General features: G+C 44.0%; 1 protein-coding gene across 4 annotated transcripts in view; it reads right to left on the reverse strand.

The window, feature by feature from the left end:
• Positions 1 to 639: 639 nt before the first annotated feature.
• The window catches only part of LOC118087145 (dual specificity protein phosphatase 22-A), a 29092-nt gene continuing 14882 nt past the window's right edge, over positions 640 to 14849 (reverse strand). For 3 of the 4 annotated variants that reach the window (XM_035119523.3, XM_088671951.1, XM_088671952.1), the window contains 3 exons: positions 11564 to 11638; positions 6905 to 7076; positions 640 to 1761 (listed from right to left, as the gene is read on the reverse strand). In XM_035119523.3, the coding sequence (XP_034975414.2) occupies positions 1549 to 1761; positions 6905 to 7076; positions 11564 to 11638 (460 nt within the window). In that variant the 3' untranslated portion in view covers positions 640 to 1548. The remainder of the gene's footprint in view (positions 1762 to 6904; positions 7077 to 11563; positions 11639 to 14849) is intronic. The other variant, XM_035119525.3, reaches the window with a different exon arrangement.

Consider the following 14849-nt stretch of genomic DNA (forward strand, 5'->3'; position numbering starts at 1 on the left):
ACAAACCTATTGTACATGGAATTGCACATGAAGAGTGTAGCTGGCTATTTAATGGGACACAACAGTGGCCAGCCTGAGGAATCTCCATCCACATTTATGGGCCTGCCCATAAAAAAAACAAGCCTAGGGTGATGTCATCAGCAACCCTTCTCTGCATGAGACTTTTCCAGGAGAGCTGAGTTTGTCTGGGCACTTGGTGGGAGCCAAGGTGAATGGGTGGCATTCCAGGTGACAGCCAGAAGGCTGAGAGGGAGGGTAGGTCCAAATGTGAAAGAAATGATACCAGTTTATATTTATTAGTAGTTTGTATTAATATAACTTCTCATACAATAACTATATTTTTGTAATATGGAACTCTTAATTTCAGGGTCGTGGGTTTGAGCCTCACATTTGATGAAAGATTTCAACATTGCAAGGGGTTGGACTAGATGATTCTTGTGACCCCTTCCAACTCTACAATTCTGATTCTATAACTTGCTGTTTAAATTGTCTGTTGTTGCTTTAGTTTTCTGTACACCACTTAGGGGTATTTTTAAATATATTAAGCAGTATGGAAATAGGAAAGAAAGAAAGAAAGAAAGAAAGAAAGAAAGAAAGAAAGAAAGAAAGAAAGAAAGAAAGAAAGAGAATTGCTTCCAGTGTATTTTAGATATTTATTGGTATTTTGGGATATGGCTTTCAGCAACAAAATGCACAATAGCTAACACCAAACTGTTGATGTTTTGCTGACTCTGTATGAAAAGCACTTCAGCATTCATGCATGTCCTGGAAATTTAGTTCTGTGCAATTAAAGCCCTGTGGATTAAAGCCCTCTTGCCACCCTAGTGCAACAAATCCACTTAAAAAAAAGAAAACAAAACTGATTTTTTTTGCTGTTAGGAAAGTGATGGGAAATGCTTTGAAAAGTGTGTGGTTAATGAACTATTAACAGGGAGATTTGAAAACGCCCTGCAAGCAAATAAGGAAGAATGTTTATTCTACCTCCCTGCAAAGAACTCAGAATGAATACTCAATAAAGATTGGATATAACCTAAGCTCTGTGTAATCAGATTGAACGCTCAATAAACAGAATGTCTGGAGGACCTCAAAAATGAAAATGCCTGGTCTCAAGCCAAAAGCCCTCCACGTCATTTGGGAAACGACCCCCAATACAAATGAGCCAGTCAACTTCCATCTGCTCATCATGCTAATGCCAATGTTGTTGTGTCTCAAATTTCTCTTCCTGGAAACCTCATTTTTGGCTCTAAACCATCATCTCACTTTCTCTTATTGACTTCAGAAAGCCCCCAATGGCTGTGCTAATCCCAACTACCAAGGGCGCAGTGCAAAGAGAGACAGCAGATGCTACCTAACAAGGCCATACAACAAGGCGGGGATGGGAAATAGAGTGAGTTTGACTCTGAACCACTGAGCAATGCCAATTGCACCCGCAGCATGTCCAAGATGCAGCTGATCTGTTCACTCCTCACCGTGGGTCAGAATAACTAAGCTGTGTTCTCCTTAAAGAGATAACGGGCAGAGTTCTTCCAAGTCTTTAATGAGCTTTTGCTATCTATTCATCCACCGGCTGTGGCTGCAGCTGCTGTCATAGGTAGTGTGTGACTGAGAGCTGGATCGGCTTGGGGCATTGATCCAGTTAGTTTCTCTGAGTCCACCTTGCTGCTGGTTTAATTTCTCTTCTTGCTGGGAAAGTAAGTACTGCAAGTCCTCTTGGTCACTGAGTGGGTTCTTGCCATACTCCTGCTGGATCCAGACCCTGTACTGTCAAGACAAAATCCCAGAGAAGCTGCATAAGATATGAAGGATGAGCAAAGACACAGAGTATACCTGGTAGGGCAATGCAGGTAAAAACCAATTGGCACAGTGAAGCCTTTCCCAAGTTGGTGCTCTCCAGATGATTCAGACTACAACTTCCATCAGCTTCTACTGGCTGAGGGACAGTGGGAGTTGTAGTCTTAAGCATCCAGTGGGCACCAGGATGAGGAAGACTGGCCTAACAGGTGTATGTCAGAAGCACCTGGCCTTATAAAATTATTATGAAATGGCAAGTGAATGCAGTAGTCTGTTTTGCAAATGGATTCTCACTACATTGTGCAAATAGCCACCTAAGTGGGGAAGATGTGATTGCCCACAGCAGTTTCTCTGGTTTGTATCCCCTGCCTTATGTTATTATTAGTATCCTACTCAATATCTCCCCTTTCTCCCCTCTTCTTTTGTCAGCTTGCTGTGCAAAAATATGACAATTTAAAAACTTTTTTTTAAAAAAGAAGCAGCTGCATTTTAAATGCAGAGTCATTGCTATTTGGTTTTGAGCAAGACATTTGAGCTAGTTAAACAGGGAAATCACACCCTGTGTGTTCAATTCAACTCAGAATAAAAGTTGCAGGAACTTACCTAAAGCCATGTGAGTAAAGAATTAAGAAATAATGAATACATAACCCTTACAGCTGATTCCCCACACAGGGAGGATCCCTTGTGAGCTCCACCTCCCACACACAGCCGTGCTAATGGTCCCCTGATCATTCATGTCCTTAAGTGGGCTACCCCCAGCCTATCAGGGGACTTCCAGTGGGATTTTTTTTTTAAGATTCCATGTAATAACATATCTGCCCTCTGGGCCATGGAAATCTAATGCACGACTTTTATTCTTTTAATCAGGAAAGCATGCAATGTTTTGTTTCAAGGTGGAGATACAATGCTGCTAGCTAGTCACACAGTAAAAAGGAAACTTGGTTTATTTCCTATTAAGGACTTGCAAGTAAACAATGTGATCCATACCCCCAAACTGCCACAAAGTAACCAATCCTGCATTCATGGCAAAAGTCAAGCGTCATTCTGCTTGGGTGGGTGGGTGGGGGATTCTGTTTGGCTTGCACCCTGCGTGAGACTTGGTTTTTTTGTTTTACTAATTCTGACTTTCAGGGAAGTTGCCGGTTTTCTAGAGATACTTTTAATGTGTAATATTTGTTTGTTTGTTTCTTGAATGGGTGATGTTTTGCCTGCTTTTTGGTAGGTTCTGAGCTTTGCTAGTTTTTCTTCCATGAAATGGGTATTTTGTGGTGCAACCACAACAATTCCTTAGATTTTCAAATGTGCCCCTGAGCCCAAAAATGTTTGAGGGCCTCTGTATGTTAAACTCTCTGCTTTCTCTGCAAAATAGGTTGTGGGCAGCATACCCATAGTCAGTTACCCACTGAAAGCCATGGCTATTAATTTCAATGGAGACAACCCTAAGAAAGTCATATAGACAAGAGGGCTCTGCAAGTAGCTTAGGCTTCTGGCTCTCTTCCTGGATATCTGATAAGGGAGTGGTGGAAACAGTGGCTCTCTGCTGGAATGGTTAAGCTGTGTCTCCACCTACATGCTACCTGTGTACCTGTAAATATACTGCAAACATAGCAAGGGGGGGGGAGTCACCAGTAGCCTCCTTCCCAAGAAAACCAAACAAAGGGAAGCACCTGTCCCTGGAAATCCTCACAGTAAGGGTAAGCACAATGATATTGCTATTTTTATTTCTCTTATCAGCTGCTTTGGACATGCTTGTCAGTTGGAAGCCAGCCTCAAAAAAAAAATTAAAATACATAAACTGCCAAATTGGTCATTGGATAAAGAAGTCATGGCTGTACGCACAGGTGCAGTGCCTTGGCAGGGTGTTGGAGTTAAGCTAGGCAAGAAATGGGATGAGAGAAGCGAAGACTTGGGTGTGGCACACCATACTGCTATCAAGAACTTGATTGGCAAAGGTCACGGTGCCAGTATGTCCTGCAGAGATAAGCTGTTTGGCTTTGCCCTGTGGAGCAGAACTCAGTCCTCCACACACAAGTCTCGCAGTCTCTGCCCACAGATATAGCTGCAGCACAGAGTGACTTTCATTTAGAACTGAAAGTGGAAGCAGTTCTTGCCGCTATCTAGAGACACAGGAGCCCTGTTCAATCATATCAAAGGTTGCCACCTTTGGTCAGGCAACATAAGGGACACATCGGGGGGGGGAATTGGGGGGCTAAAAATTACCTGGTGCAGAAGTGACTTCAAAACAATCCATTACAATGGCATATGGGCTTTCCTCTCTCTCCTCCACTGGACCAGGCCCCTGTAAACCACTTCTCTTGCTCTCCAACCCACCACTGCTCCCCTGCCCACACAAAACCCTAGACTGCACTGTAGCAGAGCTGTGCACTGCAGACCCCCTCTCTTGCTCTCTGCAACCCACCCTCTGCCTCCTGGAAGCCCACAAGCTGACTACAAAGGCAATCAGGGAGGGAACCGTTACTATTTCTGCAGCAGGCAGGGTCCCTGTCTCCAGCATCCTACAGCTACCAAATCAGCATAAAAGGGGAGCTTTTTAGCTACTGAGAAGAAGTATTCTCATCCTTTATGCTGATTGGAGCCACAGTGAAAGGAGGTGAGTCAGCCACTGAGGATTGGCTCCTAGGGTCATTCTGGAGATGGCGCTCAGGAAGAACAATGAGTTCTTCTGTATGTTCCAAAGCTTAAGCATTTAGGAGCACAGAAACCACGAGGTCCAAATCATTTACTCACACACGTGCACAGAAAATAGTAGGTAAAGGTAAAGGGACCCCTGACCATTAGGTCCAGTCGTGACCGACTCTGGGGTTGCGCGCTCATCTCGCATTATTGGCCGAGGGAGCCGGCGTATAGCTTCCAGGTCATGTGGCCAGCATGACAAAGCCGCTTCTGGCAAACCAGAGCAGCACATGGAAATGCCGTTTACCTTCCCACTGTAGCGGTTCCTATTTATCTACTTGCATTTTGACGTGCTTTCGAACTGCTAGGTTGGCAGGAAGATCTAGCTAAAATACAACACAGGGATCTGCATTGATAATGCATCCCTTATTAGTATTATTGTATAACTAGTATCATGAAGCCCGTTAAATTAATGGGTGCTAGAATTAATTAGCGGGGTTTCCCCCCCCCCAGTGACTCACCCACCTCCACCACCTCAGCCCCTCACTCAGTCCCTTCCCCGCCCCAGCTGCCTCCTCAGATTCCTCTCTCCCTCCCCATTTCCCACCCTCTTTTTTTCTACTCCTCTTCTCTCTCTCTCTCCCCTCACTGGTCCCAGTTGCAGCAGTCCTTCCAACCCCCCCCCCCCCAAAAAAAAATCCACACACACTTCCAGGGACTAATTCCCCCTTCCCCCGCGGGTGCGCCCACCCGCCCGCTCTCCTGCTTTCGCCCCTCAGTAATGGCTAAACAATCCTTCAGCCCAGCAGTCACATCACTCGTGGCTCGCGCTCTCTCTCTATCCACACCCACCTACCCTCCCTTTCCCTTTCGCCAGCACACGCCTGCCTCCTCTCCTTCCCCTCTAACGGAGAAGAAACCAGGAGGAAAGAGAGAGATCCTTCCGTAGCGCAGCAGAGGCAAGGGGAAGCCGCACACTTTTGGGGGGTATGGTTGTGTATATGCAAGCATGTAATCTCTCTCACGTTCCTGGTTTATCCCGTCCGAAGTCTCTGTGCTCCAAGTCCCAATGGCTGTCCGTGGGGCACATGCGCAGTAGCGCAATCCCACGGACACATGGAATGGACGCAGAGACACTTGCATATAAGATTATAAGATTGTTGTATAAACTTAAAGGTAAAGGACCCCTGACCGTTAGTTCCAGTCGCAGACGACTCTGGGCTTGCGGCGCTCATCTCGCTTTACTGGCTGAGGGAGCCGGTGTTTGTCCGCAGACAGCTTCCGGGTCATGTGGCCAGCATGACTAAGCCACTTCTGGCGAAACCAGAGCAGTGCAAGGAAACGCTGTTTACCTTCCCGCCAGAGCGGTACCTATTTATCTACTTGCACTTTTTGGTGTGCTTTCAAACTGCTAGGTTGGCAGGATCTGGAACCGAGCAACGCGAGCTCACCCCGTCACAGGGATTTGAACTGCCGACCTTCTGATCAGCAAGTCCTAGGCTCTGTGGTTTAGACCACAGCGCCACCTGTGTCCTGTATAAACTTAAAGGTTGTATAATGTTTATGACCATCATGAACGGACCCTGCACAATTTGCCACTACACCCCTTGCCACTACATAGGAAGGGATATAGTCTGGGGAGAGTTCCGAGGTCCAGATAGAGAGGTGACATTAGGCCCCCTGGCCCAAGGTTTCCCAGCCCTGCCCTTTCACATAGAACAGATCTGCATTATGCCCTAAAACAGACAGTAGTAGAGTGAAAAGGGCCGGTTCACATCTTCAGCAACCAAACATCCTTCCCTGGGGAAATGTTCTGTCTGCAAGGCGGCATGCCTGATGCCCAAATCAGCTGAATTCATGGGGGATGCCCAAATCAGCTGAATTTGTTCCCTTTGGGGGAATCCCTGGCTCAAATGATTTTTGCAAACTGTGGTATATTTTTCTCCGAAAGCCTTCTTGTGCGACACCACCTCATCCTCTTTCCACCCTCCTTCAGCTCACTCCTCAGCATGGGGTATTCTCAGAATATCCTGGCGGTTCTTTATTTTAAAAGAAAGCAACAACTTCCTGAGAAGGAAAGTTAAAGCATAGGGCACTGGACCCATAACTGTCGGGAGTCAGGAGGAACCTGCTGACTGTGACATGCTCACACTGGGTTTCCTTAGGGCACTGGGTGGGGGGACATTTGTTGCAAAGAAAAAGCACTTTCACTTGCTGTCTCACTGTTCTTCAACAATCAGCTTAGGTCCAGGACACCTTCAAAGGATGGCTGTATTTTGGTACAAGTATTGTTCAGAAAGTGTGAATTAGGGAGATTTGCCTATCAGTGCAAACTGAATCTTATTCCTCTCCCATCACTGTGTGAGAGAGGAGCAAGGAAAGAGCTACGGTAACTTTCAGCAATCTTTGAAGACATAAGCCTGTAAATGTTGCTCTGAAGTGCCAACTGGGTTAGTAGACCAGAAGCATGAAGCCTTACCTCCTTGAGCAGAGTGACTTCATACTCCTGAAGCTGTTCCTGGAAGCCAAAGTTGGGGCTCACGTAAGAACGGACAGCTTTGGTGGCTGTCAGGCACTCTTCCCAGCCAAAGTTAGTGACCGTCATGAGATAGGCCACCAGGATGGTGGTGCTGCGAGACACTCCAGCTAAGCTGTTGAGGGGAAATAAAGGAGCAAAGTTTTTTTCCCAGTTAGGAACAGGAGTGAAGAAAACCCATGTTAGGATTGTGCAAGATCCCCAAGTCTTGCTCCCTCCACTCTTGGCCATATTCCCAAGTTTGTACATGCACTACACCAATAATGCATCATAGAATTCAAGATGGACGCCCTTTTGTCAAGCACCGTTTTGCATTTTGTCACCTAAATGTTATGGAGGATAAGGCTACCAACAACTACTAAATACCATGGCTCTATTCTACCTCCTTTTTCAGTACGCTGCTGAATACCAGTTGCTGAGGATCAGAAGTGGTGAGATTCTGCATGTATTCAGGTCCTGTATGTGGCCTTCCCATAGGCACCTGGTAGACCACTATGACAACAAGATGCTGGACTCAATGGACTACTGGCCTAATCCAGCAGGGCTTTTCTTATTTTCTTGTGGAAAAAAAAAGATTAATCTTTTATATATACTGTATATATAAAATAGATGTTCATGGTTGTACCAAGCAAACACGTACATAAAGATATAGGCCACATGTCTGGAGCAGCACAGGAAGACAGTCCTGAAACCATTTTGACTCCCAAACTGACCAAATGTTTCTCTGCAAGGAGGAAGGGGGTGAGGGAACCTTCCCATTGTCTCAAGAATTAAGTAATTACCATCTCAAAGAAATGGCCAGACTACTAGGAAAGGGAATCAGATAAGGCATTATCACATAACCTGGCAAACAGGAAAAAAAAACAACATTCAAATTTCTGTTGCAGACCACCTTTTCTATGATGTAGGTATAATGTATCTGGGAGGTGGTCTTGGGCTACACCCCTTCTGTGATGAATGTATGATGTATGGAGGGGTGGTCTTGAGCTCCAGGGCAGGGAATTTCAAAATGTCTATATAAGGGCAGGCACACCTTTGTTCTGGGTCCTCCTCCTCTCTCCTCCATGTGAGGGGAGCACCCTGTTGCAACAGTTCAATAAAGATCAGGCTTACTAGCTGCTTTGCTTCTCAATATTCTTTGGTTTGCCTCTGTTATTTTCTCCTACCAATGGAGAACCTACAAAGGACTCTATAAGGGCTCTTGTATACCCCATGAGGGAATAAGGGCATATTTTGTTGACAACACTTGACTTTATTATTAGCTTTCAAAATCCTTGAGTCCTCATTTATTTATTTAGAGATTTCTAGCCCATCCTTCCAATGCCTGCCTGTGTAATATGCAGAGTCGCTTACAACAGTTTAAAGTTATTGTGTTTTGTTGTTGCTGTTTATTGCATTTACCAATAACTTTATACCATTAAAAGTTTCAAAGTGACTTGACTAGCTAACATATTGCAGATAACAGCAATGTATTGCAGATAACAGCAATGTATTGCAGATAACAGCAATGTAAAACTAGGAAACATTAAAACCACCAACAATACAAAATATATAAAATGCTCATTCAGCAATGTATTACTAAGGACAAGTCCTATCCACCCTAAAAGATGAGCACCCCTGTAACAGGCAAAATTAATTAATCTAAGGGCTGGGTAAACAGTTAGGGCTTAGCCTGGTGCCTAAAGACTGGCAAAAATGGTGCCAGGTACATCTCCCTCAAGAGACCATTGCCCAGACAAGGGGCCACCACTTAAAAGGCCTATTCTCACAGGGTACGTCTAATGGCAGTTTATTGTGGACTCTGTGCTACTCAGGCCTGCAAGCTTTTTGCAGTGTCCATATGACATCATCCTCATCAAAATGCCAAGCAATAGTATTTCTTCATTTACTGTATATTCCTACTTTTTAACCCAGGAAAATCTTCTCAAAAGTCGGGGGTCGTCCTATACGCTGGGTCGTATTTCTTATACGGCGAGTATATCCCAAACTCTATATTTTAACTGGAAAAGTTGGAAAGGGTAAAACCAGATGAAATGGAAGGGAAGGATATGGGATGGCCTTATGATGGGGGCGCTGTTGTGTTGATGCTGCAAAAAACGGACTCCACCGTGAACTGCCATGTGGCAGTACCCACAGCATCAACAACATAGATTTACAATCCCATAAAGGCAGAGGTCACAGATTAAACATGATTTTTTTCTATTTGATTAATTTTATGACTCACTTCCCATGGAGCATATCAAAGCAAGTTCAGAATTAGTAATAGTGGTATTAAATTCACTACTCGCCCTTCACTTTCAGGTGCCAGGGCAGGTTGCAACAATTTAAAAATCAGCATTAAAAACAGTTAAAACAAAGGGCAGTCACAGGGTGGGTCCTGAAAACACATGTCTCAGGTGTCAAAGGCCTGGGTAAAGAGATGCAATAAAAGCAGGCAAGCTACAATAAAAGCATATAAAGCAATTACGCGTATTGTTAAAACAAGGGCAATTTTTTTTAAAAAAAAAGGGGGGGAGAAAGAAAAAACAAAAAACCATTACATATATATAAACTTGACATGATCTTGGCTATCAAAATGAGAGACAAGCAGGGAGAAAAGGCTTTGAGATGATGGACATGGTTGGTGACAGATGCTGGGAGTGGATTTGACAGTGAGAGTGGAGTGGCTCATCGCCCTCTTGAAGCCTCTACTTGGCTAATGAAGCCATTGGCTAGGATCCAGAGAACGGGCAAAACGAAGGAGGCAGAATAGAGGAGTGTGTCTAGTTGGCAGCGGGTATCTTCATGCTCCAGCCCCACCCTCTGCAAATGGTTTCTGCACAACCCACATGATACATTGACTAGTTCATAAAATCTAAATAAATTTGCTGCAGCTTGCATAAGGAATCCTTTGGGGGGGGGAGTAGCTAAAAGCTGCGACAACATGCCAAACTAATCCTTCAGTGTTAGCTGAACGGAAGAAAAGCAAGACCTGCTTCTTTAGCTCAAGCCGTTGGTGCTTTCAGAATTCCAACGATTACATCCAGCTTTAGGGGAAAGCAAAAGGTTGACCGTGCAAACCTATCCATGTCCACTTAAAATAAAAGTATGCTCACTTTACCATCTTAGAGCTCAACAATGTTGTTCTCTGTCCCCCAGGCATTTCACACCTCTTCCCTCCCCCCCCCTTACAACTGTTCACATCAGCACCAGCTTCAATTCATCTCTGTTTGTGTGCACACCAGGGAGCATTGACAGAGCAAAGATGTCTTTACCCCATAGCAAGAAATGAACTAGGAACAGCTTAAGGACTGCAGTCAGTGTGTCGCTCCTTTGAGAAACTATAGTGCCAAACGGTAGTACCATAGAACAAGAGATACTTATGCATTTTGGATAATGTTGTGTGAGCATGGATTAAAAACCCGGCACTGGAATCCCGTAAGTGCACAGCAAACAGGAATATGAACACAGCCCAGGGATGCTTCCAGGCTGTTGCTATTTTCAGGTGGGATTCAATCACATATCAGCTAATTCAGGTTGTGCAAGGGAAGTTTATTTGGAGCTTCTGCACAACAAATCAGCCCCACTTAAAAAAAATTGACTCTTTGCAATAAAGAAAGTAATGGGAAGATGCGCAGAAAAGTGTGGGATAATGCTTCCTTGATGCAACAACTTTGTACAAACAAATCAAGCTGAATGCTCAATAAATTTGTCACTTGGAAGTGGTCAAATTCCGGCTACATTCAATTTGGCTTCCTCCCGAGTATACATAGATAGGATTGCAGCCTTTATTTTTTTTCTCCTATCTCAGCCTATAGTAAACTCTAGCAAATTTGCATGACTTAAATGTATGCATATCAATCAATCTATTTATAATGATCAATGACCAGTATTCAAAAAAGAAACTTTGTACAAATTCATAAAATAAAATAAAACCATACAAAATAGAGAACCATAACAATAAAATTACTAGTAAATGTACTGTACTGTAGAATACCAGACACAAAGAACCGAATTGTGAGTTTGCTCAAATTAGTCCCTGATAGGTATTTAGCCAACCTGGAAGAGGTGGGTGCCTTGTGATCTGGAAGCATAAAATGCATCCAAATGCCCTGGGAATTTCCAGCAAAAATGTTAGGTATATCAGGAGGAGGAGAGCAATACATAAGAGCATGAGTTGTTGAATCTTCCCCTCCAGAACAGCTGGTGTAACAGCATTTAAATGCACCAGAGCGAAGGCTCTGTGGTGTTTTGGAACAGAGAGCAGATAAAGCTGGCTGGCTGGTTTGACGTGCTCTGTCAATTAGCATGTTATTTGAGGTTGAACCTATGGTAGATCATTTTGGCATTCAGCATCTGCAATGTGTTGCCTGAGTATTGTTCAGGCCATTTCATTTCCCATAAAGATAAGATAACCCATGGAAAAACCCAAAACGCTGCCACTTTTCAGTCAACAATTGTTTCCAGCCTGAGTGAAAAGCATCCTGCAAGGTTAAGGGAGTCAGATCATGTATCTTTTAGGAATGATTGCCAGTAGGTTTCCAGAGAGATATAAATGTTTGTATACATATATTATAGTGTGCTCCCCATCCTGAAAAGGAAAGACAGAGAAAAGCAGCTCACCAATGAATGAGACATCCTCCTCCATGTAGCCGACATTCATGAATAAACCTGATGCACTCCTTGAAGTGTTGTATCCTGAGAGCAAAGAAGAAAAATTAAGAATTGTTTGCCCTGAGCTAGAGATGAATCAAAACACAGCTATCCTTCAAAAATTGTTACTCATCCAAAATTTTGTGATGCAGTTCTCCAATGGAACAAAGTTTACAAAAATGCATATATTAGGGGAAAGGGTGCAAATAAATGAAGGTATTAATTTAAAAAAATACCATACAAAGATGCATTAAATTAGAGGAAATTGCTCACAAAAATGTGGACATGAGTAAAAGCTGCATGTAAAAATGTGTTTATTAGCAGAAATTTGCTTTGACGTGCTGAAAATTTTCATGGGTGGTTTGTTTGTTTGTTTGTTTGTTTGTTTGTTTGTTTGTTTGTTTGATGCAAATTGCAAATTAAATTTAAGACTGGAAAAACTGGAAACTGAGAGAGCCATTCCTACCCTGAACAGAGTGAATAATTTATTGCTGTCTACTCTTGGCATATCTCTCCTAATTAATAATTTTCTTAACATGTCTTTTTTTTTTCTACCAAAGGCAGGTGGGAAATGCAACATCACCATCATAAGCATTGCTTTTTTATCCAAAACCTGAATCCATTCAGGGAATGCTGGGACTGTAGCTCTTTGAGAGAAATAGGAGTGGGTGGCACTGCTTTGCAGTGGTTCCGGTCCAACTTGGATGGTCATTTCCAGAGGGTGATGCCGGTGGAGTGCTGTTTGGCCCTGTGGAGCCTTCAATGTGGGGCTCCTCAGAGCTCAATTTTTACCCCCATGCTATTTAACATCTACATTCTACATGAAACTGCTGAGATATTGTTATTGGTTGTTACTCTGTTCTGTATTTTGGTGTTTTATCTTGTAAACTGCCCTGTGATCTTCAGATGAAGGGCAGCATAGAAATTTAATAAATTAAATATAAATAAATAAACTGTCAACACCCTAACAAACAACAGTTCCCGGGATACTTTGGAGGAAACTGTGAGCGTTTAAAGTGTTGCGTTTAAAGTGATATGGTACTTCTTTAAATGTATGGTGTAGATTTGGTCTAGGACTCAGGGTCATCCAACTGAGTACTGTAGATCTTAAACAAATTAAATGAAGTCCTTCATCACACAATGCATTATTATTAATTCACGAACTCACTACCACTTGATGTGGCAACTGACTTCATATTGTCAGTATGTTGCAGGACAGATTGGAAGTTAGAAAAGTGACAAGGAAGTGCATTGGAAAGTGTGGAATGAATGAATGGATGGATGAATGACTAATGGGAAGGTGCAACAACACCCCTCAAACAAATCAAGATGAACGTTCATTGCCGTATAACTGCCCTGCAAACATATCAAAATGAATGCTCAATAAAAACCAGACCAAGTCTATGTGCAAGCCAGTCAGGAAGAATGCTGAATAAATTGGTCATCTGGAGAACTTAGATGGCTTTCAAATGGGAATAGACAATTTCATGGAGAAGATGAGTTTATCAGTGGCTCATAGGTGTGCTGGTAGCTAAATAGAACCTGTGTCCAAAGGCAGTATAGCTCTGAATGCCAAATGCAATAGCAGGAGAGGCTTGTAGGCTTCCCAGGGGCATCTGGTTGGTGAAAAGGTGGCTGCTGGAATAGATGGATTGTTGGTCTGATGGAGAAAGGAAGTGCTGTAGCTCAGTAGCAGAGCACATGAGCAGCCTGCAGAAGATCCCATGGTTAATCCCAGCATCTCCAGGTTTTAGACCCCTGTCTAAAACCTTGCAGAGCCACTGCCAGTCTGACTCAGTATAAGACAGAATGAGGCAGTAGAAGACTCAATCCCCAAGGACGTGCTCTATAAGGAACTGACTTCAGGCTCCAGGCATGTTGACAGACCAACTCTGAGTTACAAAGATGTCTGCAAATGTGACATGAAGGCTGGCAACATCAACCCCGCCCTGTGGGAATGCCTTGCAGACAACTGCAGTGCCTGGAGACAGACAGACAAGACAGGTCGTGTATCCATAGCAGTGACCAGAGGAGGAATGACTGCTGCGAGAAGCTCAGGGAGAAGAAACGCCATGGTGCACCTGCAGCAGCACAACTAAATGCCTTCATCTGCCCCAGCTGCAACAAAACATGTCTGTCCTATATCAGTCTCTACAGCCACAGCAGGCGGCGCACTCCTCCATTGTCTACCGAGACAATGCCAACAAGTATAAGGCATCTGTGCAAGCCTGCACCCTTCTAAGTCTGCACACAAGGGGCACAAGATCACTGCATCATATCACTGAGAGTTATCCACACCTGCAGTCAGATCTGTGCAGGTTCCTGCCCCTTCCCTTTCACCCTTTGGTGCCACTCCTTTGATGCTGGCAAAGGAACTGACAGCAGGGCCGTCTTGAGCAGATCGCGCGCCCTGGTGCTGAGGGGCGGAGATCGCTCCGCCGCCCGCCCCGCCCTCGCAGGGCGCTCCTTGCCAGGCCGGCGCCCAGCTTACCGGCCCCGCGCCATGGTGCACTGCACCACCAGGGGTCTATGAAGAGCCGGCCCTGACTGACAGCACCTCCTTTGACCTTCACTTACCAAAAGGAAATGAAAGAAAAATGAAACCAAACAAAGGTGTGGGCAGTGCCAGAAGCAATGCCAGTAAAGAGGCACTTAACAGTGTACGTGGCAGTCAGATTTCCTGCTTGATGATAAGCCAGGTAAACTTGAGGCATGCTGAGAAAAAGGAAAGTTATCCCAGGTCCTTGGCACCTCAGCAAAAGGTGTTTCCATTCACAGAAATAACACTCAGGTACTGTAAAATCCCCTTCTCGATTTCTTCACTCTGGCTTGATGACAAGTGGCTGATGAGGTAATGAAACCTCTCAATTTGGTAATCTATTTTTAGAACCTGAGTGCAGAATTGTTGTTTATTTAAAAGTCAAAATGGAACTGTTGCTGCTGCTGCCAGTACTGTAAAAATTGGAGTTCTTGGTGAAATCAGGAAATCAAATGGAAAGGTTCCAAGAACTCGGGCCAGGAAGGAGATTAATTATGAATTCTTCAAACTGTTTTTTGCTTAGGGTAATGAGACAAATTCCAGTTGAAATGATTTTCAAATCCAGGACAAGGCCCTGTTTCATTTATTCTTCATCAGCTATAGTTTCATGGTCAAAGTGTACCAATTGTGTTCGCCAGAGGCCACTTTGCCACTTTGACCATGAAACTATAGCTGATGGAGAATAAACAAAACAGGGCCTTGTCCTGGATTTGAAAA

This window comes from Zootoca vivipara, chromosome 6 (genome assembly GCF_965207765.1).
Source record: "Zootoca vivipara chromosome 6, rZooViv2.hap1.1, whole genome shotgun sequence".
NCBI lineage: Eukaryota > Metazoa > Chordata > Lepidosauria > Squamata > Lacertidae > Zootoca > Zootoca vivipara.